This window comes from Anas platyrhynchos, chromosome 3 (assembly GCF_047663525.1).
Source record: "Anas platyrhynchos isolate ZD024472 breed Pekin duck chromosome 3, IASCAAS_PekinDuck_T2T, whole genome shotgun sequence".
In the NCBI taxonomy this organism is placed as follows: domain Eukaryota; kingdom Metazoa; phylum Chordata; class Aves; order Anseriformes; family Anatidae; genus Anas; species Anas platyrhynchos.
In genome coordinates this window covers 95,631,409-95,659,172 of record NC_092589.1, presented here as the reverse complement: position 1 = coordinate 95,659,172, position 27,764 = coordinate 95,631,409, and the positions used below count along the sequence as shown (strand labels likewise).

At 39.8% G+C, this 27,764-nt stretch overlaps 1 protein-coding gene and 1 long non-coding RNA gene across 3 annotated transcripts in view; one reads left to right on the top strand and one right to left on the bottom strand.

The window, feature by feature from the left end:
* Positions 1 to 15,114: 15,114 nt before the first annotated feature.
* LOC140002242 (uncharacterized) lies at positions 15,115 to 18,783 on the bottom strand. The gene is made up of 3 exons (XR_011808538.1): positions 18,650 to 18,783; positions 17,961 to 18,136; positions 15,115 to 15,385 (listed from the first exon to the last, which is right to left on the bottom strand). It is a non-coding gene; the product is annotated as an uncharacterized lncRNA (long non-coding RNA).
* FAM83B (family with sequence similarity 83 member B) overlaps positions 18,426 to 27,764 on the top strand; it is a 56,352-nt gene continuing 47,013 nt past the window's right edge. The window contains exons 1-2 of one of the 2 annotated variants that reach the window (XM_027455094.3): positions 18,426 to 18,768; positions 23,319 to 23,822. In XM_027455094.3, the coding sequence (XP_027310895.1) occupies positions 23,379 to 23,822 (444 nt within the window). In that variant the 5' untranslated portion in view covers positions 18,426 to 18,768; positions 23,319 to 23,378. Of the gene's footprint in view, positions 18,769 to 22,304; positions 22,881 to 23,318; positions 23,823 to 27,764 lie in introns of those variants that run through there. The other variant, XM_038177310.2, reaches the window with a different exon arrangement.

Sequence of the window (27,764 nt, the reverse complement as noted above, 5' to 3'; positions counted from 1 at the left end):
CCTCGCAACCTTTATCTCCCGGGATGAGAACTATGCCCAACATGGAGATAGCTCTATTGGATCCAAATATTTTTCCAAGTTCTGTCTTGTCTACAAATTACCATTCTCGGGCAAAATGATAAGAATAGGAATACTAAATTTCAATAACATGTATTCTAGAAACAAGCTTCAAGTTCCAGCATGTCACATCTGTCAACATCCAAGACACAATCAGTGTTTGTAACCCAGGCAAAGAATTGAGGTAGCTCTAATAGCTGTAATAGATTATAGGATGACAAGCAAGATTCCTCTGCCCATACTTACAAATGGAAAGAGTCAAAACAGAAAGAAAGCATTTTCCATGCTACAAAGTGTGATAGGCTTCTGTAAGTCTGTGGTGGTTTAACACCAATGGACAGCTCAATGCAACCACAACATCCTTTCACTTACTCTCCTCAGAAGGACAGGGAGAAAAAATATAATGAAAAAAGCTCATGGTTTCAGATAAGGTCAGGGAGATCACTCACCAAGTACTGGCACAGGCAAAACAAACTCAGCATAAGGGAGATTAATGTAATTTATTTCTTGTTGCTAACAGACCCCATCCACCCTATTCCACCTCCTGCCCCCGAGTGGCGCAGGGGAACAGACAATGGGGGCTGCCGTCAGTCCCTAATTCTTCATCTCTGCTGCTCCTTCACAGTCACTCTCTGCCCCTGATCCCCATGGGGTCCCTCCCACGGGATGCCATCCTTCCTGAACTGAGCCTGTGGGGGCTGCCCACAGGCAGCAGCTCTTCAAGAACTGCTCCCACATGGCTCTGTACCACGGGGTCCATCCCCCAGGAGCAAACTGCTCCAGCACAGGTCCCCCCAAGGGCAGCAGCTCCCCCAGACCCCTGCTCCTGCGGGGGCTCTCCATGGGCTGCAGACTCCTCCAGGCCACATCCACCTGCTCCACCAGGGGCTCCTCCACGGGCTGGCAGCATGGAGATCTGCTCCATGTGGGACCCATGGGCCGCAGGGGGACAGCCTGCTCCACCAGGGGCCTCTCCACAGGCCACAGGGGGACTTCTGCTGCGTGCCTGGAGCACCTCTTGCCCTCCTTCTGCACTGACCTTGGGGGCTGCAGGGCTGCTTCTCTCACATTTTCTCTCTCTTCTCTCTCCCAGCTGCTATTGCAGCAGCTTCCTTTCCTTTCCTTTCTTATATCTGCTCTCACCGAGGTGCAAACATCACTTATTGGCTTGGCTCTGGCCAGCAGTGTGTGCCTTTGGAGACAGCTGAAGTGGGGTCTGATCTGATGGCGCAGCTTTTGAGGTCCTCTCAAAGAGCCCATCCCTTCTGTCCCACCACTACCTTGTCATGTAAACCCAATACAAAAATAAGCTGTTCACTAGCAGCACTAACTAAAGATGTAAAATTCTTCAGGTATTTTCAACAAGTTCCAACATATTACTCTGCAATATATAGTATGACATTTCCTTTTCCTTATCTTTTCTGCACTGGACACTGAACTAGAGCTCAGACCACACTTGATAAAATCCTTAACAATGGCAAAGAAAACAAAACAAAATAAAACAACAACAACACAAAAAAAAACCACATTACTATTACACAAAAATTCAGATATGCCATTAGCATGCTAGCAATATCACTGGTTTTTATCAGTTCTAAGAGTGCATTTCAGACTGAAATAATAGCAACGATAAAAGCGATCCCGTTGGACTCTGCAGAAAAGTGCACTAAAACCTGATTGCATATCATCACACAGGCTTAGTGATTTGTTATTTAGAAATGTGTGAAAGGAAGTATAGTACAGAATATTTGTGGAAAAATGTATCATTCACAGTGTCCTTATGAACACTGGACATGTCCTTATGTCCTTATGGATAGTCCTCCTTTCCCTCCTGCATGTCTATATAGAGGAGCACAGGGAACTGAGGACAGGAACCAATCTTGCATGGCCTACATTACGTCAAACAAACACAGCAGTTAACTTTAGGGCACATTGGAGCTACTCTATTATTAATGCAATTTAGGAGCATGGATCTTAAATTGAGATGTGGAAAGAAGTAAAGATGAGCTGAGCTTGGTTTCATCTTTCCCAAACATCATGCAATAGTGGCAGCTTTCCACACATGGCAAAGAAAAATGTACTCCAAAAAGGCATGTAGTGATGGGTTCAGAGAAGGGCAGTCCTTGAAAGCAGGTAACCAAGTCCTTCTTAAGGCAGTGAGTTTTAGTACAGCCCCTCTCTTAGGCAGTTGCCAACAGCATGTAGTCACAAGTATGTGGGAGAAAGAAAAAATTGATTATTTTCTGTAGAAACTTGATACTGCTAAAGGAAAACTTTAAATCAAAGGTAGACATACTAAATACATGTAAAACATGATGGAAAATGCATTTGGGTAAGTGAAATAAAAATGAGAAAGATACAAAATATATGTTCCTACATCTAAACTGAATTCCATAAAAGATATGGAATGGTAAGACACGAGAAGAGTAGACATCGGTTTAATATGGTTACCAGTACAATAAAATACAAAAATTCTACCACCACCACCAACAAAAAGTAAAGTAAATAAAGGAAAGTAAAACTAGTAACACCTGAAAATGATAAAACAAAGGTTTTTAAGGTACCATAGTAAGAAGACACAGGGCTTTTTAACAGAAACTTTAGCAGAGAAGAAATACAGAAATTTGTAACTGAGTGAAAATTCAAGCCCACACTCATTCATTTAAAAGGAAAGAGAAAAGAGGTTTTCCTTGGTGCTGTCAGTTAAAATAATATGTTACTATCACTTTCCCTTGTAGTAACATCTTTTCTGTGAATAAATTTGCGAAACAGAAAATCACTTCCAGCAAATCATAAAAGCTGTCAAGGCACGTATGTCTTTCATAGCAATAAAGTGTTCACATCTCAGATTAATTGAGACTGCTCAGGTGCTAACATAATTAAGCATGTCTGTCTCAATTTACCTTTAGACTGGATGTAAGTTGGGACAGTAGTTATCAACAGATCATCTTTCAGATCAGTTACTTTGGTTTCCATTAAAGGCCACAAAAGCATTAAAAAATAGGCATTGTGATTAAGCTCCATCCTAATTTATTCAGAAAGGTTTCTCCCTTTACCTATCTATTTCTTTAATAGGAATTTCTTGATACACTACTTCAAGTTAAAATATAAATAAAAATAAATATAAAAAACAGTTTGAGACATCTTTTTGGCTTTTTTTCCTTTCCCAGCAGCCAATTTCCAATTCCTTAGTGACTCTGCTTTATTACTGTAAACACTAGCACCAGTACATATTTTTCACAAATTCTAGACACTTTTGGCATTATCTCCTTAAAGGTTGGTAACATAGTCATAAAAACTGAAAAACTGATTTAATGAAAAGCTTTTGTTTAGTTCCTTCAGCGATCCAGTTTTAATTCCAAATGACTTTTGAGCCTATTTTACCTAAGGACCAGTCTGTCTGTGATTACTCTATCAGTCCATCTGGTGTCTGCCTCCCCTTTCCATTCCTTCAGTACTTTTAATCTATTGGCTAACTGCAAATAAGCTTGTAGATAACACCTGATTGAATTGCTGTGAATTTTACAAAAACTGGCTTCTGAGGAGGGAAAAGAAACCCACAGTAATTCTGTTTCTGACTCAAAGCTTCCCATGTCCTCTGTTTCTCTGCCTGAATGGCTAATCAGTCAGAAGGAAGATGTCTTGATCTTGCCCTGACAGGGTGCACATTATGGTGGAAACATGAGGCCTTGAGAAAGTAGCTAAGATTGTTGTGTTTGATGGAGTCTTACATGAGACAGATATGTACTAAAAAAAATAAATAAAATAAAATAAAATAAAATAAAAGTTGTAAGAAAAACCTTGTGGCACTGAAGTACATGGTTTAGTGATTGGACTCAGTAGGTCACGTTGGTGGTTGGACTTCATGATCTTGAAAGTCTTTTCCAGACTAAATGATTTTACATTTCTATGATTCTATTAAAATGACTATAAAGAGTCAATTAGAAAATTAGACAAGTTGGTTTTGATTCATGGATAATGGAAAATTTACAAACATTATCTCAAGTTTGGTCAAATGTTGACTGCTTGGAAGGAAATGTTAATTTCCATGGCAGGAATCTCTTATTTTAGGAATCTTGTTGATCATTTTTTTACTTTTCCATCTCTGTTCTTGTATTGCCCAGTAGAGAAAGATGCCTCCCTGTGCTTCACCATCATGCAGTAGTTCTGAGCAGGCTTTTTTTTGTTCGGTTCACATGCCACCTAGCCAGCTGACAGGTCAAGCAGAAAGAGATTGTGAGTGGAAGCACATGGACTCTTTCAGAAATGGAAAAGAATTGGTGCTAGAACCCAAAGGAATGAGCAACAAGGGGTGAAAGAGGGAGAGGTGTGGAGGAAGGCTGGACTTGGCTGTTCCACATGGCTGGAGCAAGAAGCCAGGAACCATTAATGGAAAACTGAGACCAGAAACAGAACAAAGAACATTGAAAGAAGATAAATTTTACAGTACTCTGATCACCTGTAATGGTAAGCATGAATTCTGGGACTGATAGAAAACTATGAGGAGAACTATGAGGAAGGACTACATGCTGCTGCGACATGATAGACACAAGAGGGGGGTATTAGTCATGATTAAGAACAGCTGGAAAAGATATTTCTATGGGAAGGTTACCCTGTGAATGGAGTGAAACAAGCAAGCTGGCTCCAAAACAAGGTAACTTAACATGCCATTAAATTACTGTGTGAGCTAATTAGTCTATCCGAAAATTGAGGCTTGTTACTAGAGGTGTGTCACCATGCAGATATAGAGATATTACTTATCTTACACCATAGGATCTGTGCTTGTATTTCCTAATATGAATAACATCATTTAGACATGTTGACTCAAGTGACACTATCTTGGGGTCTCTATAATGCACTCCATGCTATCAAAGGAACACCCCAAACTGTTAAAGTATACACCCTTACAAAGCACCATTTTACTCTTCTGTCAATGAGTAGTTGTGACACTCAGTGTACCTCACCTCTCAGATGCAGAGCTATAAATCCATATGCTATAGATTCAGTCTTGGTCTCTCCCTAGGCTGAGACACAGCTACAATACTGTTCTTAAAGTTGGTGCACTTGAGGATGATTAAAGCTGTGCTTTGAAGATTAAAAATAAATATAAATATATAAATAAGTAAAATCACGAATAGAATCATACTTTGAAAGTGAAGTATGAGATAACTGAAGTTTGGCAGCCAAAATTAGGGAATACTTTTGTCAATTCTAACCTTAATTTTTGCATCTCAGTTTCCCAGATATATAATGAGTGCCAATAATGGCACTTAATTGTGTTGAGAACCATACATCAGCTAATTTTATGAAGTACTTACATGCCATGGTGAGAGCACAGCACAATCATCCATGAAGATATTAGTTAATTTTACATTCTATTCAGGATTTGCCTGTTGAATGCTGAGTAAGATCTGATATCAGTTATTGAAGGAAAAAGATAATAAGAAATATGGAGTAACTAACCCTTCACTGAATAAGGCAGAATTTCTCAAAGAGAAAAAAACAATATCTGTATAATCATATAAATAAACGCTGCCTGATAATGTATAAAAAAAGCAGAATCAAATTTATTTGCACAGGAATCCTTTATTTTTACATTCCTCAAATTTTAAATTTCATTAAATTACATAATGGCTGAAGTAGGATGAATGAACAAATAGACTTTTTAAAGACAATTTAAAATAACACTTTTCAATACAAAAAGGTCCAAATGGTATCAAAAAGTTTTAAAAGAGATTTGTTTTCCAATAGGATGTTCTTACGCATGTTTGTGCATAACAATCTAACTTTCTGCATAAGGATAGAGTGAGTTTCCAAGAGAAGGAATGTTTTGCAGGTCATTCCAAAAAGAGTTAAATTGTTTTGGAGAGAAAGTAATAACCATTGCATGTTTAGCAATTTGCATTTCATAAGCAGAATGCATCACTTCAGTCTTAAATTTTCTAATCAAGACATTCCAATTTGTTCATTTTGTTTAAAGCCCACTTCTCTTCCTTGGAAAAGTCCTGCAAAACCAAGCAGCATAAAATCTAAACAACTTTCCTTCTAAAAGAAAAGAAAAGAAAAGAAAAGAAAAGAAAAGAAAAGAAAAGAAAAGAAAAGAAAAGAAAAGAAAAGAAAAGAAAAGAAAAGAAAAGAAAAGAAAAGAAAAGAAAAGAAAAGAAAAGAAAAGAAAAGAAAAGAAAAGAAAAGAAAAGAAAAGAAAAGAAAAGAAAAGAAAAGAAAAGAAAAGAAACAGAATGAGCTGTTCATGCTGCTTAGTAAGGTTTAGCCAAAACTCTGTGGGGTTTCATAAATTGATGAAAGACAAGAAATAAAATCTACATTGACTAGAAAATGGTTTTCATTGTATTTATGAGCATTTAATAGCCTTTAATGTATTTATCTGTATTTAATGTAGATAAATGTGTAGTTCATACACATTCAGGCTTTAATATATTTACTAGCATCATGTCATTTAATATCACAGAAATTCCATTGCATTTAGGGTACAACATATGAAGCATAAAGCTTCCCAATGCAGATAAATACACAAAAATATTGTCCTTAATTCACTACAATCTTTCCTGCATTACAATATCTGTTTCTCCTCTTAATAACTAATCCTAATCTGAAAAACATTATAGTCCAAGTATAAGCACCAGTATTTTCTGGACAAATGTGTTTGGTCAAACCACCAATAGTTGCATGTAGTAGTTTTTCTTATGAATTAAATCATTGTTGTCATGTGATGTCAAATTGTCCTTTTTCCCCCTTTCCACTAAATGTTCTATGCACTTCATTTTTCTATTAAATTTACTAATCTGAATATTTTAAGCTCTAACCTGAATATTTTAAGCTTAGTATGGATCATTTGTATTTCCAGCTCTATTTCCATTTATTGTGATGTCAGTAATTCATTGGAGTCATCTACTCAGTTCCACTGCAACAGCTGTCCTCAAATTTGCCAGTTGCTCTTATACATTTTTCAGCATTCTGGTTAGTGCATGTCCTACTTGTTTACAAAGTAGATTCAAGTAGTCTTTACAAGTTATAGCACTATATTAATACTTTTATTTCACACTATGCTGAATTTAAACTTATATGAATGTCCTTTCTCCCCATCTTCAGATTTCCAGTCTCAAAGGTCAAGATCACCTTTACATCCAAACAGTTTAAGAAATCTTTCAAGGCTTGTTCTAGGGATAGTGTGACTCCTGTGTGTCAGCTGACACCATAATGTTCTGTACTATCTATCTGGCAACAAACTTAGTAGAATTCAGTCAAACACATAGTCAGTCAAGCACTTCTTACCATAATGATCATGGATGTTTGTTGTGCTTAGCTTTCTGCGGTATCCAATCTGAAATAAAATCAAACCAGAATGTACTGACACAGTACCCAGGCTCACTATACTCAGACTCATATTTTGCAATTTGTCAGGATATAGAAATACTATCATGTATCAATGGACAAACCAACAAGGGAGAGGAGAATGACAATTTAGTTTTTCAGAAATGGCAGGCTTTATTTGGAAACTGAATATAGACAATGAAAAGAGCGAAATACTAACAATGAAAACTATTTTGCTGAGAAGGTATGTTACAACACTGTGTGTACACATCTCAGGTAAGGGGATAAGGGAGATTACACAGCAGCTTATTAAGTCATTTGCCTATAAAATAGCCCTCGAGGAACACTTTTGGTCTTATCACATCTGCAATTACTTGTATTGATATTTCTCATTCACCGTTTTGTCTCTCTCTGTGTTAATTTTCACATACACATTTGTCTCCCAAATTCAGTCCATGATTCATTGTGAACTTTCTTTATGGAAAACTATTTCTGCTATGAATAATATAAGAATTAAATGTTTAATGTTACTGCCAATTCTGAGGTTATTGATCAAAATCTAAGTACGGTTGTTTACTTGTCTTCCAAATCCACTATTTTTTAACTGCTTCCTGCTACTAGGATATACATAATAACATCTGGACATGACCTTGTATTTGCTCTTCTTCCTGTAGGTGTGGACACGTTGCATGCTGGTTCATGATGTAGAAAGTCACTGGTACTGTATGTTTCTGAGGTCACCGGAAGCCTTCCTTAGTCACTGCAGTTTATGCATCAGTCTTCTGATAAGAAAAATGGTGAAAGATCCTTTACCAGAGCACACAGTGACAGGACAAGGAGCAATGGTTTAAAACTCAAAGAGGGTAGATTTGTACTGGATATAAGGGAGAATTTTTTTTTTATTATGAGAATGGTGAGACACTGGAACAGGTTGCCCCATAAAGTTGTGGATGCCCCACCACTGGAATTGTTCAGTCAGATTGTATGGGGCTTTGAGTAACCTGATCTGATGAAAGATGTCCCTGTCCATGGCAGTAAGGTTGAACTGGATAATCTTTAAAGGTCTCATTCAACCCAAACCATAATTAGATGATTCTTTGATGTGCTCTCTTCAAAATTTTCTACTACATTTTCTCCTGTTTACTGAAGGCTTGAACTAAGGCTGATTGAAGGAAATCAAAATGGAAGCATTTTCTTTCATTTCACTGCAAATCAGACAGTAAATGAAAAATGAAATATAGCTGAGAGGACTAGATGCAACAGAGGACTTAAGTACCTAAAAAGCCTTTAATCTGAGCATCATGTGGTCTGTAAGAGGAGGTAATCAAAGCTTCTGGATGTTGATCGGGCTTATGAGTTAGGTGTGAATGTGCCCACGGGGGCAAAGATCTGTGTATGTAAAGGCATAGAATAACAGGCACCCTGCAGCTTTCAAATGGAAAAATAAGACCCTGTGGAGTCAGTTTAAATAACAGTTGAGTAGGGCTTATTAGATGAGCAATTTTCAGCACAGGTGCCTGAGGTCTCGTGTTAGTCATCAAGTCCCTTCTTAGAGTTGAAATCATTTTGGCTACTTCATTCAGAAGTTGCCTAGGCTTCGATAAAAGAATGAAAGGAGAGCACTTATTTAATTTTCAGAAGTTTTTTATGCTGCCTTATATTTTTTATGATATTCTGCTTCATTTTAGCTTGCCATACATTTATAGTTCTGCATAACTGAACTCCAGAATTTGTTCAGTTTCAAAACACTTTTTTTTTTTTTTTTCTGTGTAACAATTCCATTTTAAAAGAAGTTTGATCCTTGGCAGAGGCAACTGCCAATTTGCACATTCAGAACCAGTCATTTTTAAAGAATGACTCCTTTGCCTACAGATTTTTTATCCTGAGTTGAATTACCCTTATTTATTTACTTACTAAATACAACTCAGTATAGGATTTCCACTTAAATATTAATGCATCTGCTTGGTCAAAATAAATTGTAAGTATATGTCTTCTAATCAATGAATTTAAAATGATTGTTTGAATGTACCTCTGGACTTTTATCACAAAAGTTAACAATTTTCCATTTCAGATAGCTAAAGGGATTTGAATCCATAAATGTTAGAACTTAGGAGTACATTTTGCCCAAGATACTGTTTATGAACTTGACTATTTCAAATTAACCTTCCAATATTGTATAGGGCTCAAAGTATTCAAGTATTTCAAGGTTTGTTGCATAATAGTATCTTTTGCAGCTCTATCAATGTTAATGATAATATACAGAAACTTTTCACCTTGTCTGTCTGTATATATTTGACTTTTTTTTTTTTTTTTTTATGACATGAGATGGTCCAAAGATAAGCCAGGAGTTGGACTTGATGATCCTTGTGAGTCCCTTCCACCCGAGGATATTCTATAATTCTCGCAGTGCTTACTGTAAATTTACAGTAAACTCTCACAGTATCTACTTTGATTGACTTGCAGTTTCCTAAGCAATAGTCATTCATAGTCCATTTACAAGGAATCCACCTAACACCATGGAATTAAGGTTTCAGATTGAAGCACATTTAAAAATAATACATATTTCTGGTCTTCAAGATTTCAAGACAGACCTTAAGAACATGTTCTACCTTAGGCTAAGTGTTGCCAGCAGGTCAAGAGAGGTGACCCTTCCCCTCTACTCAACACTCATGAGACTGCACCTGGAGTCCTGTGACCAGTTCTGGGCTCCCCAGTACAAGAGGTATGGACATACTGGAAAGAGTCCAACAGAGGGCCACCAAGATGATTAAGGAACTGGAGCACCTTTCCTATGAGAAAAAGCTGGGAGAGCTGGGACTGTTCAGCCTGGAGGAGTCTTGGAAGGATCTTATCAATGCCTATAAAAACCTGAAGGGAGGGAGCAGAGAACAGAGAAAGGTTCTTTTTGGTGGTGCGCAGTGCCAGGGCAAGAGGTAATGGGCACAAACTGGAACACAAGATATTCTGTCTGAAGGAAAAATTTATTTATTGTGCAGGTGACTGAGCGCTGGCATAGGATGCCCAGACAGGCTGCAGAGTCTCCTCCTTGGAGATCTTCCAAGGCTACCTGGGCATCCTGCTCTGGGTGGCCCTGCTTGGGCAGTGGGTTGGACCAAATCACCTCCAGAGTTCCCTTCCCACATCAGCCATTCTGTAATTCTTTGACAGAGCTAACTGATGACTCCAGTGTTGGGAATATATAGTTTCCATTACTCTTGATGTTTCAACTCAAAAGACAATTTACATATCTGAGAAATTAGCCATTCTGCACCAATAATATTAATAGACACCATCAGGTAGTAACATTATTTCATAATCTCAAGCTATTCCTTTACTCATTATCTCTCTCAGTTGCTTCTCTTCAGAACTGGAAAGTCCATCAGTTTCCTTGTGGTAGCTTCTACAGTGCTCTTACATGCTGATAACAAAAAACTTTTATGCTGGTGAAACCTAAATTTTGTTTATCACCAGGTAATTCCAGTTAAAGACTGGGGAGACTGTGAGAGAGAAGCCTAATGGAAAATTGGCTTCTTATTGAAGTTTTATGGACTTCTTTATTATTCTAGATATGAAGTAAACTTTCTGAATTACAGCTGTTGTAGGAAGGACAATAAGTGTAGAATCACGGTATCACAGAAAGAATAGCTCGGAAAGTGTTTTTGGAAGTCCTCTAGTCCATACTCCTGGTCCAAGACTGTCTAACAAAAAGTTTAGAAAAGGATGGCCAAAGCCTTGTCAAGTCACGTTTTGAAAATCTCTACGGAGGCGGATCCCATGGTCTGGCCGGAAGCACACGCTAGTGCGTAACCACCCTCGCAGAGAGGACTTCCTTCCAGTCCTCAATTAGAACTTCCTTTGCTGCAACATGGGAACATTGCTTCTCGTCATCTCATTGTCACGGGCAGCACTGTGTGTATCTGCTTCCTCCTGCAACCTCACGGCAAGAGCTTTTAAAAACTGATATTGAAACAAGCGACTCTCTCTCTCTACTTGGAATTTCAGTTATGCTTGGGTTTTCAGCATACCTTACCAATCATCCTCAATTCCTGTATGTCCCTTGAAAAAGCTGGCAACCAAAGATGTGAGACTACAACCTTGCCCAAATCTTTTGTTCTAACCACTTAATGGGCACTGTCAGAGACATGATATTGAGTTAGATAGGCCTAGTGCAGCTACTCCTGTATGGGTAAGTTCTTTCTCATCCGTACGTGATACATCTGTAAGTCAACTCAGAGCAGTTCACAATTTGTTCCTGGATTTGATGTTTCCTTCTGCTTCAGACCTGAAGAAGCTCAAGCATCCATAAGCCTGTATACTTTTCATAACAGTGTTAGCTGACCTGATGAAAGACTAATTCACCTACTTAAAACTGCATCATCTATATCCTTCCTTAATCATAGTCATGGTAACATTATTTCTAAGTTATTTCTGAGGACAGCTCGGTAAAAGCAGAGTAAACAATGCTTATTTCATTAATTGCACATGTCAATTAACAACCCTAATTGTAAAACAACAGATTTATGGGAAAGCAGTTGCTGAGCTCATGTGTGAGCATGCATCATTCTTCTAATAAAAGAACCCTAATGATAAGTCATTTGTGTTTTCTGAACAGGTATGTGAACAGTTAAGAAAACCTTGTCTGTAATGTTGGAATATTTTGATTTTTTTTTTTCAGCTTATACAGTTGATTGAAATTTTCTTGGCTATAAATGTATTGACAGCTCAAGAATCTACCCAGAAAAGAATAAGCCTGCCCTTTGTAGCAGCTGTATTCAGACTTACAATGTTGATACATTTAAAGATTAATGGACCTTGCTATGTTGGTGAGACTTTTATATGATTTCATTATTTGATGTGGGTTGCTTTACTCCCTGGTTTATTCTTCCCTTCTACATCTTCCAGTATTACTATTGACGGCCAGAGACCTCCCAAAGGCATCTAGAGACCTTTATTCCATTCTGAATGTTTGCACTAAAAAAAAGTTACAAGGAAAATGGTCTTGGGTTTACAAAGCTCACTAGGACCACAAGCACTCAAGTAAACACTACGGTAACGTTGAAGGCTCCAAGCATCCACTGTAACCAGCACTGGGAGGAAAACTAGCTTCAGGCACTTCTGGGATTGGAAGGAGACAAAGACCTTTCATCCTTTTGCCAACCTCACCTCCAAGCACAGAGGTGAATACTAGGCCAAAAGTGGGTCCTTGTAAGCGCCAACACAGGCCTGTCAAAATGGTAATAGCTTTGAAAATAAGCCATGTGCAAATCGAGCAACAACTTGTTCCCTCTAGCCCTATTTCCTTTTTCTCTTTCTATGCATTTATTTGCAGGGTTCACCTTTCTTCTCAGTCAGAAACAACATAGGAGCTTACTTGTAAAATTTCGTGAACAGAAGATCCTTATGGCTAGAGCGTGCTTATATGAGCATCATATCCTTGTTTTGGGTCCATGGCCACAGCCTAATGCAAGATTTGGGGCCAAAGTTCACTAAAACATTAAAAACAAAGAACAGTGGAAAGCTTGCCAGTCCTAAAGGAAACTATCCTCCCTTCCTACAAAGAGCTAAACACTCACAGAACCTGTACTGAGGTGACACAGCTTAAATGGGAAAACATATTATCCATTACTAATGTATCAACAGAAAACTTTGGTGCCAAGCTAGTGTTCTGAGTCTCAGGCTAGCTTTTCCTAATTTGATTCTTACTTTTACACAATTCCAAGTGGTATATAATAGTTTATATATTATTAAAACTTATATTATGCAAAATTTTCTGTAAGTTTCCCTTTCGCTGAATTAATATAAAATTTTCATTATTAATTTCTGCATTACCCCAAATTTTTGGCTTCAAGACACAAGTATATTTGTCCCTTATTTCTGAAGACTTGAACCCAGATCACAAAACACAGATATGATCTTGTCATTTTATCTCCATCAGCGCTAAAGTTCTTGGGAAGGTGTGATGGACAGGCTAAGTCCAGTAAGGAAGTTACTTCAGTAAATTTATCTTCCTGGTAAAGTGAGCAGGTGGAGAGCCAGATATAAGAGAGTTTCCAACTAACTGGAAAAAAGATATACATACAAACATACACACAAACACACGTACATGTGGATATATATGTGTATGTATATATGGATATATATATATCCATGTATATGTATGGTTATATATACCATATATATATATCTTCATATATATATATATGTGAGTATATATACATGTATATATATGGATATATATATAGACTTTACTTTCTGTTCTATTTTGCATTACTGTCTACTTGTAGAGGTAACAGTAAAGTAAGTAATAGTAAGGCAAAGGTGGATGTTAAAGTAAAGGCAAGTAAGAAAAGAATCACAGAATCACAGAATCACAGAATCACAGAATTTCTAGGTTGGAAGAGACCTCAAGATCATCGAGTCCAACCTCTGACCTAACGCTCACAGTCCCCACTAAACCATATCCCTAAGTTCTACATCTAAACGTCTTTTAAAGATTTCCAGGGATGGTGACTCCACCACTTCCCTGGGCAGCCTGTTCCAGTGTCTAACAACCCTTTCGGTAAAGAAGTTCTTCCTAACATCTAACCTAAAACTCCCCTGGCGCAGCTTAAACCCATTCCCCCTCGTCCTGTCACCAGGCACATGGGAGAACAGACCAACCCCCACCTCTCTACAGCCTCCTTTAAGGTATCTGTAGAGAGCGATAAGGTCACCCCTGAGCCTCCTCTTCTCCAGGCTGAACAAGCCCAGCTCCCTCAGCCGCTCCTCGTAGGACTTGTTCTCCAGGCCCCTCACCAGCTTCGTCGCCCTTCTTTGGACCCGCTCAAGCACCTCGATGTCCTTCTTGTAGCGAGGGGCCCAAAACTGAACACAGTACTCGAGGTGCGGCCTCACCAGAGCCGAGTACAGGGGGACGATCACCTCCCTAGCCCTGCTGGTCACACTGTTTCTGATACAAGCCAGGATGCCGTTGGCCTTCTTGGCCACCTGAGCACACTGCTGGCTCATATTCAGCCGACTATCAACCATCACTCCCAGGTCCTTCTCTGCCTGGCAGCTCTCCAACCACTCATCTCCCAGCCTGTAGCTCTGCTTGGGGTTATTGCACCCCAGGTGGAGGACCCAGCACTTGCCCTTGTTAAACTTCATGCAGTTGACCTCAGCCCATCGGTGCAGCCTATCCAGATCCTCCTGCAGAACTTTCCTACCCTAAAGCAGATCGACACACGCACCTAACCTGGTGTCATCTGCAAACTTACTGAGGGTGAAAAAAAGAATAACAAGAGCCACATGAAGTACGTATTGCAGTTATGACAACCACATGGCTATCATCACCTGGGAGAAAAGATTTGTAATATTTAGGCTGAATCACAAGGACACATAAAATCTCAGAAGACCTCAGAAAATATGAAGGTGTTGGTAAGCTTGGAGTCCTAACTGGTAGGTACAAGAGGAGATCTCAGAGAAGTTTCCTTCTCTGTATTCAGCCCTGTTTTACAGCAGAGCTACACGTTATGTGATGAACCACATCAGATGGCCTCAGGTACCAACTACATTCCCAGCCTGGAGAGTCCCAGTCTGTGTTGTTCTTCCTCAGATGGAAGCTGTTCTACCACTTTGATCACCCCTCTTACACTGCTCTTTAATCCTATCTGTAAGCTATATATACTAGGGGCAAAATATAAAGACAGATACATTTTTATTTATGTACTTGTGTCTCAGAAATAAAGCATTTTGAATAATTTTATTCAGCTCTTACCACAAATTTCTTAAGGAAGCCCTCAGATTATCTTCACAGTTGAACTTCCTGAAGTAATTAAGTTTTTACAAGGTTTTGATACAGGACCTGACCTAGGACAAAAATCTGCCGTGCAGTATATAACATATATATCCGGCCAAAATCTATGGGTTAGGAACCCTCTCCCAGTCTTTCTTTGTGAAAGATCCTGAGTTTAATTTCTTGTGCTGTGAAGTATTGGTCATTTCTTGATAGAACCTGCAGGGGTGATTGGAAAACTAATAATTATTTGGACATTCCCGAGAACTTGCACTATGTCCCTATAACAACTTATTGTACCCCTGACTAGGGAATATGATATCAAAAGAGTGGGTTATGATTATTTAATTTGAAAAAGTATGTATTGAGTGTAGGACATTAACCTTTTCATATTCATTTGTATTCTTCTGTGTCATTTTTCTCTCCACTGCTTTATGAGAGGTGGGAGTTTCTTTAGTACTAATCAACCCTTACAAATGCAGTACAGCTCATTATACCCACATATATATCCATATCTGTAATTGTACATTTTCTTTGAGGTTACTGTGCAAAATCTCTTTTCTTATGCTTTGGATGAGATGGCCCTTGATTTTTAAATAGCATGAATCTTCCAAATTATACTCTTTCTTCATCTGTTTAAAATCTAATGAAGTTCAAATCCTAAACATCATGTATTGCATAAACATCTACTGCTCCAAATCAAAGACCCCTTCAGTAAATCTAAATTAAATTATATTTAATATGCAGTATGGATAAAAGTATCATTCATATAAATATTTATCATTAAAAAGTACTCGTATCCTAACCTTATGGGCTGGTGTCATTGTATGTGCAATAAAAATCTGCATTCAGCTAGACCCAGAAAAGGCAAAATGTTCTGTCCTAGACTTGACAACTGAAAAGTGATGGAAGTCACAGAGATGACCATCCATCAGCACCATCATCAGAGTTCCTAGGTCATTTCAGACAGTGTTCTTTTTGATTGTATTCTCAACATGGTGATATCAGCAGTTTCTTGTCTCCCATGAAGCTACTTCTAGAACATAAACATTTTTTGTTGTAGTTTTCGTGAATCGGTGGGGTTCCAGTAACATGATTACAATCAATAGGAATGGAATTTTGTCTTGCCCAAAGTTCTATTTCCAAAACCTGTGAAATCAAAGTCCATTTAGGCAGATGAAAACCTGTCCACTTTGTGCAGTCCATTCTGCTCAAACTGCTGCAGCTCCACAGCTGTAGGAGTAAGGATGCTAAAAGGCACATCCCTGCCTATTCCTTTTAGAATCCAGTTTTATACCTGGTGTTCAATAATTTGTCTTACTGCTTATTGAGCTTGCTGATAGCTGTCTCCCTCCATCACCTCCTGTGGATGCAAGACACAGAAGTTTGCTACCTGCTGAATGAAATTGTTCCTTATTTTAACAGTTGACTATAGGTAGCTGGTTTTTGAAACACATTATCCTAGCTGGATTTTATGAAATGTCAGGCCTTGTATCCACTGATAATCTCAAGCATCCCCTAACTGCATGGAAGAATCTGCATCAGCATTTGCCATCCCCTTTTTCTATCATCTCTGTAAAGGGTTGCTCATGATTTATAAAGATATGTTTAAGATTCCTTCATCTCTTTCCTCATCATTCTGTTTACCCATCAATTTTAAAGTTAGCATGGGGTAATGGCTATGTAGAGAGCGTGTGATTCTGCTTAGTAGCAACAGCAGTAGTAATAATGCCCTGTTATTACTGACATTACTGTTGTTGTTTTATACCGCATTGTTCATTTGTATTGCATATGTGCATGTGTGTAGCTGAAGATCTCAATAACAGACCAGTTTCCCACTGAGCTGGACACTATAGAGGTACATAAAATAAAATAATAATAAAAAAAAATAAACTTTTCTTGTGCAGATGCTAAGGTTAAAAAAAAAAAAAAAAAGTTCTTTTTCATGTAGATTTCCTTATTTAGAAAACTTCTAATCATTACTGGTTTTTGTTAAGCCTGTACTCAAGCACTGACTTCTAAAACTGAGACCCAGTGACACTTGTAAATTTCATGTAAAGTTTAACCAATTAATTTGAGATCAAAAGTCCTTTTGGGATCATCTGTTCACCTTCTTATCCTTCCTAAAATAATTTTAGAAAATAGATCTACTCTTTTAAGAATTTACATGGCCACTTCTTAATGGACAAGTTTCCATTGATACATGTTCTTCCTGACCACATATTTCCATGGGATAAAAAGTGCTTCATAAAAAACACAGGCAAATACTTTTGGGGATGTAAGAAGGATTAAAACAGTTAATCCAGGTGATCCTATGTCTGTAAACAGTAATTCAGAAGTATACTGACAGCAGCTATTTCCGCTTGTGAATTCACTGTGCAACAAGTTACTGCCTGGCAGCCACCAGATAAATACTTTCATACACAACCATGTATATTGTTATGTAGACACTGCATATTTTTACACATACACACACACGTTCATATTTTTTTCCTTACAGAAAAGTTGTAAAGTCTCAGTGGAACTGCGCTTAGCTCCAGAAACAGGACATACCCTGCACTTACATCTGGGCAGGGAAGGGTAGGTGTTTACGTCGGAAGCCAGATTGGGCAGTGAAGGGTAGAAGTTTGTCTAAAGACAGATTGGGCAGCGAAGGGTAGAAGTTTGTGTCTAAAGCCTGAGTGGACAAATTGTTATTGATCAAGTGCCATGGGTGACACTTCATTGTCTGCTTGACAAACCCAGCATGCTCCAGCCAAGCGTGGGCATGATACATTGATCCACTGGCACTTACATGGTTGTGCTACGAGGATGGCCGTGCTTTGGAAGGAAGAGCCTTTCCGAGAAGGACGTCAGTTGCAGCTGGGCAGAGGACAGCCGTGTTGGCATGCCTGGTCGGCTGTGCAGCACTGAGGGGACTGCGGGAAGGCCCAGCGGGCATCATGGCCAGGGTGGGGGGCTGTGGCGTTTCTTAACCAGAGACATGAAGCAGAAGAGCGTTTTAATGTAATATAGCGATGAAAAGCAGGCTCGTTCACATCACCTAGTGTAAAGGTGTGGGTACAGCCAGGTATAGCTCCCTTGCCGTGACAGTCTCCCTGCAGTTAACTTAGAAACTGCGACTCGAGGCGGAGGGGTGCAGCTTTTCCCCAACTCATCGTTCAGCTTTGGGCTTCATCTCCCAAGTCCACCCTCCCAACACACCCCCACAGACACTCACACACCCTCACACACCCACACACACCCCAGGGGCTGCCGGTGTGCGCGGGGCCGTGCCGAGCCGAGCCGAGCCGTGCCGGGGGCCCCGCCGCGCCCCTGGGAAGGCGCTGCCCTTCGCTCCGCGCTGGGGCCGGGCTTCCCCAGTTCAGACAAGTTCTCGCCCCGCTTCTCTGCGGCGGCGGCGGGTTGTGGTGCGACACCGTCCTGACATGTTGTAACTGGTTTCCACACCCACCGCGCCTCAGAGCGACGGACGGGAAGTACCTGCGAGGAGCCGTGCGCCGGCCGGCCCCGCTCCCCGCAGCCGCGATCGCAACGAGCCGCGACCCCCCCGCCGCCAAGGAGCCGCTCCGGAGGCGAGTCCCCCCTGGGGCAGCCCGGCAGTAAGTGGCTCTCCCTCCCGCTGCCCCGACGGGGCCCGGCCCGGCCGCTCGGCCCCCCGTGGAGCCGAGCCCTTGGGGCGCCGCCTCGTGTGTGTGTCCCCCCCCTCCATCGCCCCGTAACCGCGAACGGGGGCACAAAATGGAGGAGGCGGCGGCGGCACCTGAGGGAACGGGTGGGGATGGGGTCGGGGTGGCGGGGGGCTGGCGGCCCTCGGGGGGTTGCTCACAACCCCTCCCGGCCACCCCGCGCCCCGCAGGGGGTTTGCGGGGTCCCCCCTCGGGGACGCGGTGGAGGTGGCCGAAGGTGGCACCCGCGCGGTGTCCCCAAGGCTGAGGCGTGCCCAAGCACGTGGCGGCGCCCGCGGAGGCCGTTTGGGCTGGAAAGTGAACTTCTAGCCCCAAAAACGGGGCGAGCGGGGGAGCCTTCGAGGGGTTGCCTTCGGGTCTGGTGCCCACGAGTGAAACGATTAGCTGCTGCCGGCCGCTGCTGGAAATTATCGTCTGCGATTCATAGGGTTCCTTGACACAGTGGAGAGCAGGCGTGGAAAATTGCCTGTTTATTCCCTAAAAGCCTGGCCACAGCGGCACCAGAGTGCCGGGGAGCCTTCCGAGATCCCTTTAGCACACAAGGGGGATGCCCACATGGCTTAAAGTCCCCTTTACCGAGGTGGCAAGATGGCAACTTTGTGCAGAAACTGGCCAAGTTTGAGCGGGCTTCTTTTGCGAAAGAGATAAGGACGTCCCTGGGAGAGCACCACGGCCAGGGCCTTCCCATGGACTGGCTGTGCGAGCCTGAGGGTAGAGCTGCTCCCCAGAGTTGCTGAATAGGAAATTTTTGAAATCCTGAGAATATTAGTAAGGCTGGGAAGTTGCTTGTCTTTAGCTCTAGCCTGGAGGTCTGTGCTCCTGGAACCACCGCATAATATTGCATCATTTTCTTCAGTGGGCACTCATCATCTGTTGCTTTTGTGGAAGCTGGGATACTCTGTATCTTCCTCTAAAAACACAAATATACTTTTCTTTCAAGCTTTCTTGCTGCATTCAAGATGGCTGATACACTGGACTGGAACTAACAGTTAAGCTTATTTCTCAGGGTATGAACAACAGCTTTCCTGGTAACATTTGTGGTCATGTATACAAAACCCTGTAAAGCATAGATGACATCTACAAAGGTGGGAAGATGGGTTTAACCGGGCTCCCTGGAAGCCTCCAGAGATGGGCCTCATTCTACACCACCTTGCTGATAGACTTGTGTTTACCTGAGGAGGTTAAATACTGATCTTTGAGGAATCGAGTTGATTATGCAGAAATCATTTTACATGGTTGAGGAAGACATCAAAAATATATATTTTAGAATTTTTTTAAACCTCTGTCTCTCTATCAAAGATTTTAGTGGTGTCATAAATGAATTTCTTATGAAATAGTTCTTGTCTCCCAAGGAGGAAAGTCCCTGTTTCAAGACCTCTAGAGCTTTTGTCAAATATACCTGAAGCCATAATTTTAATTTGAGAGTTTTCTTTTGTTTCTTCTCGTGAATGTATCACATGCAGATATCCTTAATTCAAAAAAGTAGAACTGGAATTATTTCATTTGTCTCATCTTCTGTGATTTATTTCCATGCTGACAGATTTAACATTTATTTTCTTAAATAAATGTATACAGCTTTAAATGTCTTTTATAAACAGCACTTGTAAATCAAAGATCAACATCAAAGATGTTCCCTGAAATGCAACTATTCTTGTTTGGAAGATAGTGCAGTAATGTTGACTAAAGTCTCACCTTTCTGAGATGACGGTGTATTTACACCTTGCTTTCAGCATATGTTGTATGTTTAAGCCTATGTTATTGCATTTGATCCATGCTCCAATTAATTAGTTCATCAATTATAATAAAAAGTCAAACAATATACTGTACTACTGCAAGAGAAAGAAAGAAAGAAAGAGAGAAAGAAAGAAAGAAAGAAAGAAAGAAAGAAAGAAAGAAAGAAAGAAAGAGAGAGAGAGAGAAAGAAAAAGAAAATTACAATATTACAAAAAAATAGATATATATATCAAAAGAACAAAACAAAACAAAACAAAAAAAGCACATGAGTCAGTGTATACACCTGTATGGACACACAGGCACATACATGCAATCATTTTTATTTGTTCATAACATTCAATGTTTTATATTGCACAAGTTCATATACTAAATACAGTCCTGTTCCCTTATATTATTTTTCAAAGGAAAGAGAGAGAAGAAAAAGGGATTTAGAAAAGGTTTTGAAACAAACACGTAGCTGTCTTTCTCAACTATATATATGCAATAAGTGGCAAAACTCCTGTTCAAGGACTATATCCATTCTAAATTAATAATCATTTCAGAAATATCTCTCCTTTGCCGTATTAAAATCAGGATTCAGCCTTTAAAGTCATACTAAGACTGTTTTCTTACATTCATTGGATTGATTCTAGTCCTGGAAGGTCCTACAGCAAGGGGTATGTTAGGTTCTCAGGCAAGTTACTTATATTTGTGTTCAGGCTACTCAGAACAACTCAGCTCAGTAACTCTTTGTACTTTTGGCAGTTTTTCACCATTAATCTAAATTTTCTTGAAAAGCTGTTCCATGTGATTGCCTTTCATGGGACACTGATATGAAGCTTTTAGTTGTACAATATTTTAAGAGTATGACCTTAGAAATGGTCTGTTTTGACTGTACTGCATGCTTGGTTCTCTGCCATAGTATACCACAGGTTGTCATCTGCAACAGAACAAAGTGTGCATGGAAACAGTATTGTTCCCCTTTGGTAACATTGTATTTCTACATGTTAATGCAGTGAAGAATGAAGCCCTGAACATCTGTCACAGGAATACATGTAGTTCTTGATCAGTGGAGAGCCATCAGATCCCTTTCACTTGCTGCTTTCCAGTTCACCACAAAGAGCTACTCTGGAAGCAGCCAGAAACACTCCTTTCCCTCAGGCTCGAAAGCAATCCTATCTGGGAAGATCTATCCTGCTACTTGGCTGGGAGACAGGATTCAAATGGGATTATTTCATATGACATGCTGATGCCAGCCTCAGATCTGGATTTTTCTTTCCTTGTCTTTTTTTTTTTAACCTCTGACTTCCCAAGTTCCCCAGAAATCTCAGTTCATTGAACATTTAATTGCATTTTAGAGTACCGGTAGTGTATGGAGATTTTGATTTTCCTTCTGTAGGTTAATGTAGCTAACTTAAATTTCCTTTTAAGAAGATTTAAGCTATTCTGAGCAGATTGTGGAAAATGAATGCGCAGTTTTCAAAAATATCTGAAAGGTCTTGATGTGAGAATTATATTTATATGCCAGTAAATGAAACACCGTACGACTGTTCCTATTATACTGCTATACCAATAATTAGGCTTGCAAGGAAACCCAGTGTTAACTTTCAAACAATACTTTGTATATGCTTATCATAATTATTCTCGCCTCACTGGCTGTTCTTCCTACTTCTACTGTCTTTCTCCTAAGCTTCACAATGATGCAAGCCTTATGCCCTAGCCTTGAGAGATGAAACATGCATCATCTCTCTGTTTCACATGGCTGCGGTCATTCCATTCTCATGTAAATCCCCCTTTTTCTGGCTTTCCTGCCCAATGCAGAAAATCACTGCTGTTTAGGTTTTAGGCGAATAGTAGCTGTGGTTTCATAGGGCTGTACCAGTGTGAGGGAAGAGACACTGGCCATTTGTCCTCTGTCGACCTTAAATCCCAAACTGACGTAGCAGGAACCAAGCCTTTCAATCCTTGTTAAACGAAACAAAAAGATGGTAAGAATGAATTTATAAATCATCAGCAGTAAACAGCTTACTTATTATTAATGTTTTGAAAAAAAAAAAAAAAAAGGTAAGATTAAAGCAGCCGCTCCTTTTGGCAGAAGGGATGAGCAGGGTGGAAACTAGACATCAGATTGCTGATTCAGAGTTTGATTCCAGATGTGGGAGGAGACATCATTCTGGAGTTCCTCATAACTCCCTGAAATGAGGTAGGCTGGTCCTGCTTGGGAGCAACAAGTGGATTAGATCAGCATGGGAGGACAGATAGATAAGGAGAAGGGCCTGAATGACTGTGGTTTCAAAGAAGGCAGAGAAAAGGTACGTGTTGCATCAAAAATTAGGAAATATAATTGGGTTCTGAGGTGCCTCTCTCAACACTACTCTGTCAGCTATTACAAAGAGTTTTGAAACAGTATCTGTAGTCATGAATTGAAATATACCCTGGGTATGTATTGCTGTTACTGGTACCTTGTATTATGAGTTCTGCTGGAGCTTTTAGTATAAGAGCTTCACCAAGTCACTAAATATCATACGTGTTTAGTATTGCCTTAAGTAGAAGAAGCTTTTTAACTAGCTCATTAATAGTCATTTGGGAGTGGTCATCCCCAAGGATTTTCTAAACATTTTTAGGTTCTTGGAAGGTGTTATAAAAACTTATGGCAATATTCTCAGCAAAGTATTTTGTATAGTATCTGTGTATGTGTCTCAGATTACTACAAATATTCTGATTGTTGTCTTACTTTCCTGTCCTTACAGACATATTTCATCAGCTCACGAATGGAAGTTTAAGAGGCTTTATACAAAATATATGTGAAAATGGAAACTTCATCTTTGTTGTCATCTCTACATGATGAATGCAGATCAGACAACTACATTGAACCTCATTACAAGGAATGGTACCGAGTAGCAATTGATGCTCTAATTGAAGGAGGTTTAGAAGCCTACAAAGAATTTCTTTCCAAAGAGAGATGTTCAGAGTTCCTTGCAGATGAGGAAATCGAATATATTTTGAACAATGTTCATAAACTTCCCCAAAACACAGTTTATTCCTCTAACCATGCCATTGATGACACCTCTTCCTCGGGAACCTACTGGCCTATTGAATCAGATGTGGAAGCTCCAAATCTTGACTTAGGTTGGCCCTACTTGATGCCTGGAATTTCTGGTGGCACAAACATTGATCTGCTTTTTCATCCTCCACGAGCACAGCCTTACACCATAAAGGAAACTGTTCGCAAGATGATACGAGATGCAAGAAAGGTAAACATGAAAAATACTGTGGGAAAAAAAAGGTAGCAGTAATAATCTAGTAGGTGTCTTATCAAAAGTGTGTTTTTTTTCTCTTCCGGCAGGAAAAAAATATCTGGCTGCTAACTATTTAAACTGAAAACTTCTCCCAGGCTGAGATCAGTCCCTTGCTATATCATATGCACCAATGTTATTAGCTTCATTTACAAGGGATCAGGGATTAACTAGAGAGATTAATGAAGCATAATTACCATTTTACTATAATGCTGACCAGTCCATGAGAAATTTGTAGATAATCAGCATACCTTTTCTTTGACCTCACTTGAATATACCTCAGATGACACAGTTCTATCCAACTTCAGGATATATCCTAAGGTTTCTCCCTTGTGTCAGTGGGAATGAATATGTACAGTTGGAACATGCATCGGTTTGGTATGCTGGCCTGTTGTTATAAGAAAATAACAACTTTATGTATATGGGACTCATGTACCTTAAGGTTCTCAGCTTTTGTGATTTTGCATGCCAACTGTCATCATGGAAATTAGTCAGGAAAGTATTAGAGAGAGCTGGGAAGAAAAAAAATAGATTTAGGAAACAATGAAATGGGTGTTAACTAGGTTCCTTACCTTCATTTTTGGCTAATGCCTAATTTATAAGAAATTTGAACACTTCTCCAAATGTACTTGCCTCTGCTTAGGGGCACTTCCATCTTGAGTTTCCTAAGACTCAGACCTAGATGTACAAAGTGTCTCTTACTTCCTAGTGTCAAGTGGGTGTTTTTGTTTTGTTTTGTTTTGTTTTGTTTTTAAAGCACGTAAGTGTGCAGTTCTGTTTGACTCTGCACCAAATTACCTCACTAAACAGATCTTACAAAGTTTCAGAAGTATTCCTAGCAAATATGCCACACTCTCCTTTCTTCAGTTTATTTCTGCATTTGGGCTCTGTGAGGGTTTTACTCTGTAGGACATCCAGCTCAAGTGCTTCTGTAAACATTATATTGACTTGAGTGTCTGTAAATGGGTGTAATAGAAGTGGACTGACATGGACGTGGAAGGGAAGGACATCTTTTTATGATGTCTCTTTTCTATTTAGATAAAGTATATAGTTTGTTGCCACAATAGAGTTATCACTAGACCTTCTGTCAAGCAGTTTACAGCACAGAATTAGTCTGCTCTCATCACAAGGAAGAGAGGAATTGCTTTTTCCCCTCTGTGTCCCTTTCTAAATGACAGTTGGTGTTTTCTGGTTTTGGATGTAGTAAGACTTGACTTTTAACCTTGACTTGGCTGGCATACTCTTATCTTTTTCAACGGCAGCTTCTGAGCTATGAATGTATCTATTGTAAGGGAAACAAGGAAAATGGAGTTAACTCCAATGCCAAGGCTAGTTCAGTTCTGTTAGGTCTCAAAATGCTGTAAAGAAGTGTTGTTTCCAGTCAATTTTCACGGTTCTTCTGCCTGTTTTGTTTATGTGCAAACCATGCCCTCTCCAAGGGCTCTGTTGGCTCATGGTACTGTCTTGTTAAACATCATTTTAGGGAGTATGCCTCCTCTGAATTCAGTTAGGTAAAAAAAACTAGGTGTGATTCTTACCTCTCTGAAAAAGAAGTTTAATATATATTACATTAGCTCTCTGATATGCTGTGTCATTTCCACGTTACAAAGAGGATATAATATATGTGTCACTGTCAAATCTGACAGCTGAAAGGCTTGTTTAGTTGATCAGTAAAACCTCAAGATCAACAACCATAACACTTTTGATACAGTGATATGGGTTAGTTGCTTCGGAAGCAGCAATTAAATCTAAAAGACGTAGTCTCTTCTGTCTGCAGATACAAGTGACATGAATAGAAGAGTTTAAAGGATTTCTAAGTAAGGTAAAATAAGGCATTTAAAACATGCCTACAGCAGGAAAACACTTTGTAAACAGGCTAACCTACTTCTCCTAAGCCACTTTTAAAAATATAGTTATATTAAACATGGTTCTTTGTTATGTAGCAGTGGAGATGTGTAGTCATATGAGAATATTCAAAGGAAATAGAAAAAGGTCACACATGAAAAAAAGAAACCTGTAAAGAATAAACAAGTTCTTCAGCAAATCACATTAAACCAATAAGCAAAATCTATGGGAATTTCAGCATACTTCTGTGGGAAAAAAAAAGAGGAGTTGGGAGTATTTGTACCACCTAACTTTAAGCACCAAACCTGCGTGCCCGGGTTCAGGCACTGATTTCCCTGGGCTACCCGAGCTTGGTGCAGTGGGAAACCAACTCCTACAAGGGCAAGTCAGAGAATGTTTCTGCACCAATTTGCCCTATGAAGAAAACTATTTGATATGTTTATATGTATATACAAGCCCCAAAATTAATAGATGAGACTGAGCTAGTTGAAACCTAGATTCTTTTGAATATTTGAAGATATACAAGGATAAGATGACATTATTAGTGGACTTACTCTTGACCTCTTTCATGCTTGATGCATCACAGTGTCACTCCTTAAAATGATTATTACATATGTTAATTCTGACCTTAAGAAGACGTTGTAAACAACATTAGGCAACTTGCTGGCTGACAGTGATTTTTTCCTGACTAAAGAGGAAAATCATATGTAAGGCTTTGCTACACTAGGCTGAAAACGGTGATTATGAAAAAGTGTCATAAGGAAATCTCGTCTCGTGTTTCTTAATGTATAAGATGTAGAAATACTATGCATATCGCCTTCATGGTAAGTACAGTCAATATAATAATGGAGGCTTTTTACAGAAAAGGGTCAGTGTTACTGAATCCTAGAAAATGAGCCACTTCAAGAAGATGAGTCCATGTTTGCGATGTGTGTTTGTGAACATCTAATAGGGGAGCTGTGTCGTACATAGGATGACATTACATTACAGTGTATGCTACAGCACTTCTGTGGGATAGGCACGCTGTCAGAGTGAGGTTAGCAGAGTGCCTTAGGTCAAACCTAACATGCCAACAAAATGGGTTTACTGTTGGTGTAACTAGACCTCATCTCCAAATGATACAGCTTGCCAGCCGCCCTCCTCTGTCGACATAACTGGTGTTCATATGAGGAGGCTGTTCGCCATGACTGTGTCAGCTAGGGAAACAGGAGTCTTTTTCAGATGTTAATACAGCCGTGTGGGAAAGAAAAAAACAAAACAAAACACTGCAAGGTCTGTCTGACCTTGATGATGGACAGACTTTTGCAAACAAACCGGTAGCCTTATTTCTTGTGTGTTTTGGAGGCTTCTGCCTTTAATCATTGGCAGGTTTCCGGCTTCTCTGAAGCTTGAGGTGTTCCTACAGCCTGACTCATCCCAGCTGGGCTGTCTGAACCACAACTGATAATGTTTAGCAGTTTTTCCTGACAAGATTATTCATCTGGGAAATGGTATCAAGACGATTAGTCATCTGTGTCAGGTTAATGTGAATCTTCCTTCTCTTACTATAAAGTAACGCAGAAATTTCAATAATGAAGTGTTTTTTCTCTGCATGACTTCTCGTAAGAGATGCCTCAGAACTGTCAGAGGCTTGTACATGGGTGCAACAAACATCCCGTACTGTCTCTCAGGCGTGATTGACAGGGTGAGGCAGTGGGGAGAGGACAGGACAGAGCAATAAGGGGTCCTTCTGGCTCTGTTTTTCTCCCACTGCATTAACTGGATTCCTCTCTCCACCACTGAGACATTCCTACATAGTTTTAGAGAGAATGCATAGCTCTGAGTCTTTTAGATTGATATCCAAATAAGGATCAGCTCTTCCTGGAGAGAATTCAAACCTGTTTTGTAAAGAACCACGTTGTTTAGACAACCCAAGGGTTACTGCTTTGCAGCACAAGCCAGAAAACACTGAAAGACCTCCCTGACATACTTCTGGGATTTCTGATGGAGTGTTTTAAGTTGCTGGCTATTCAATAAACATGCAACCCAGCACTCATTTCATTTTATTAGCAGTCT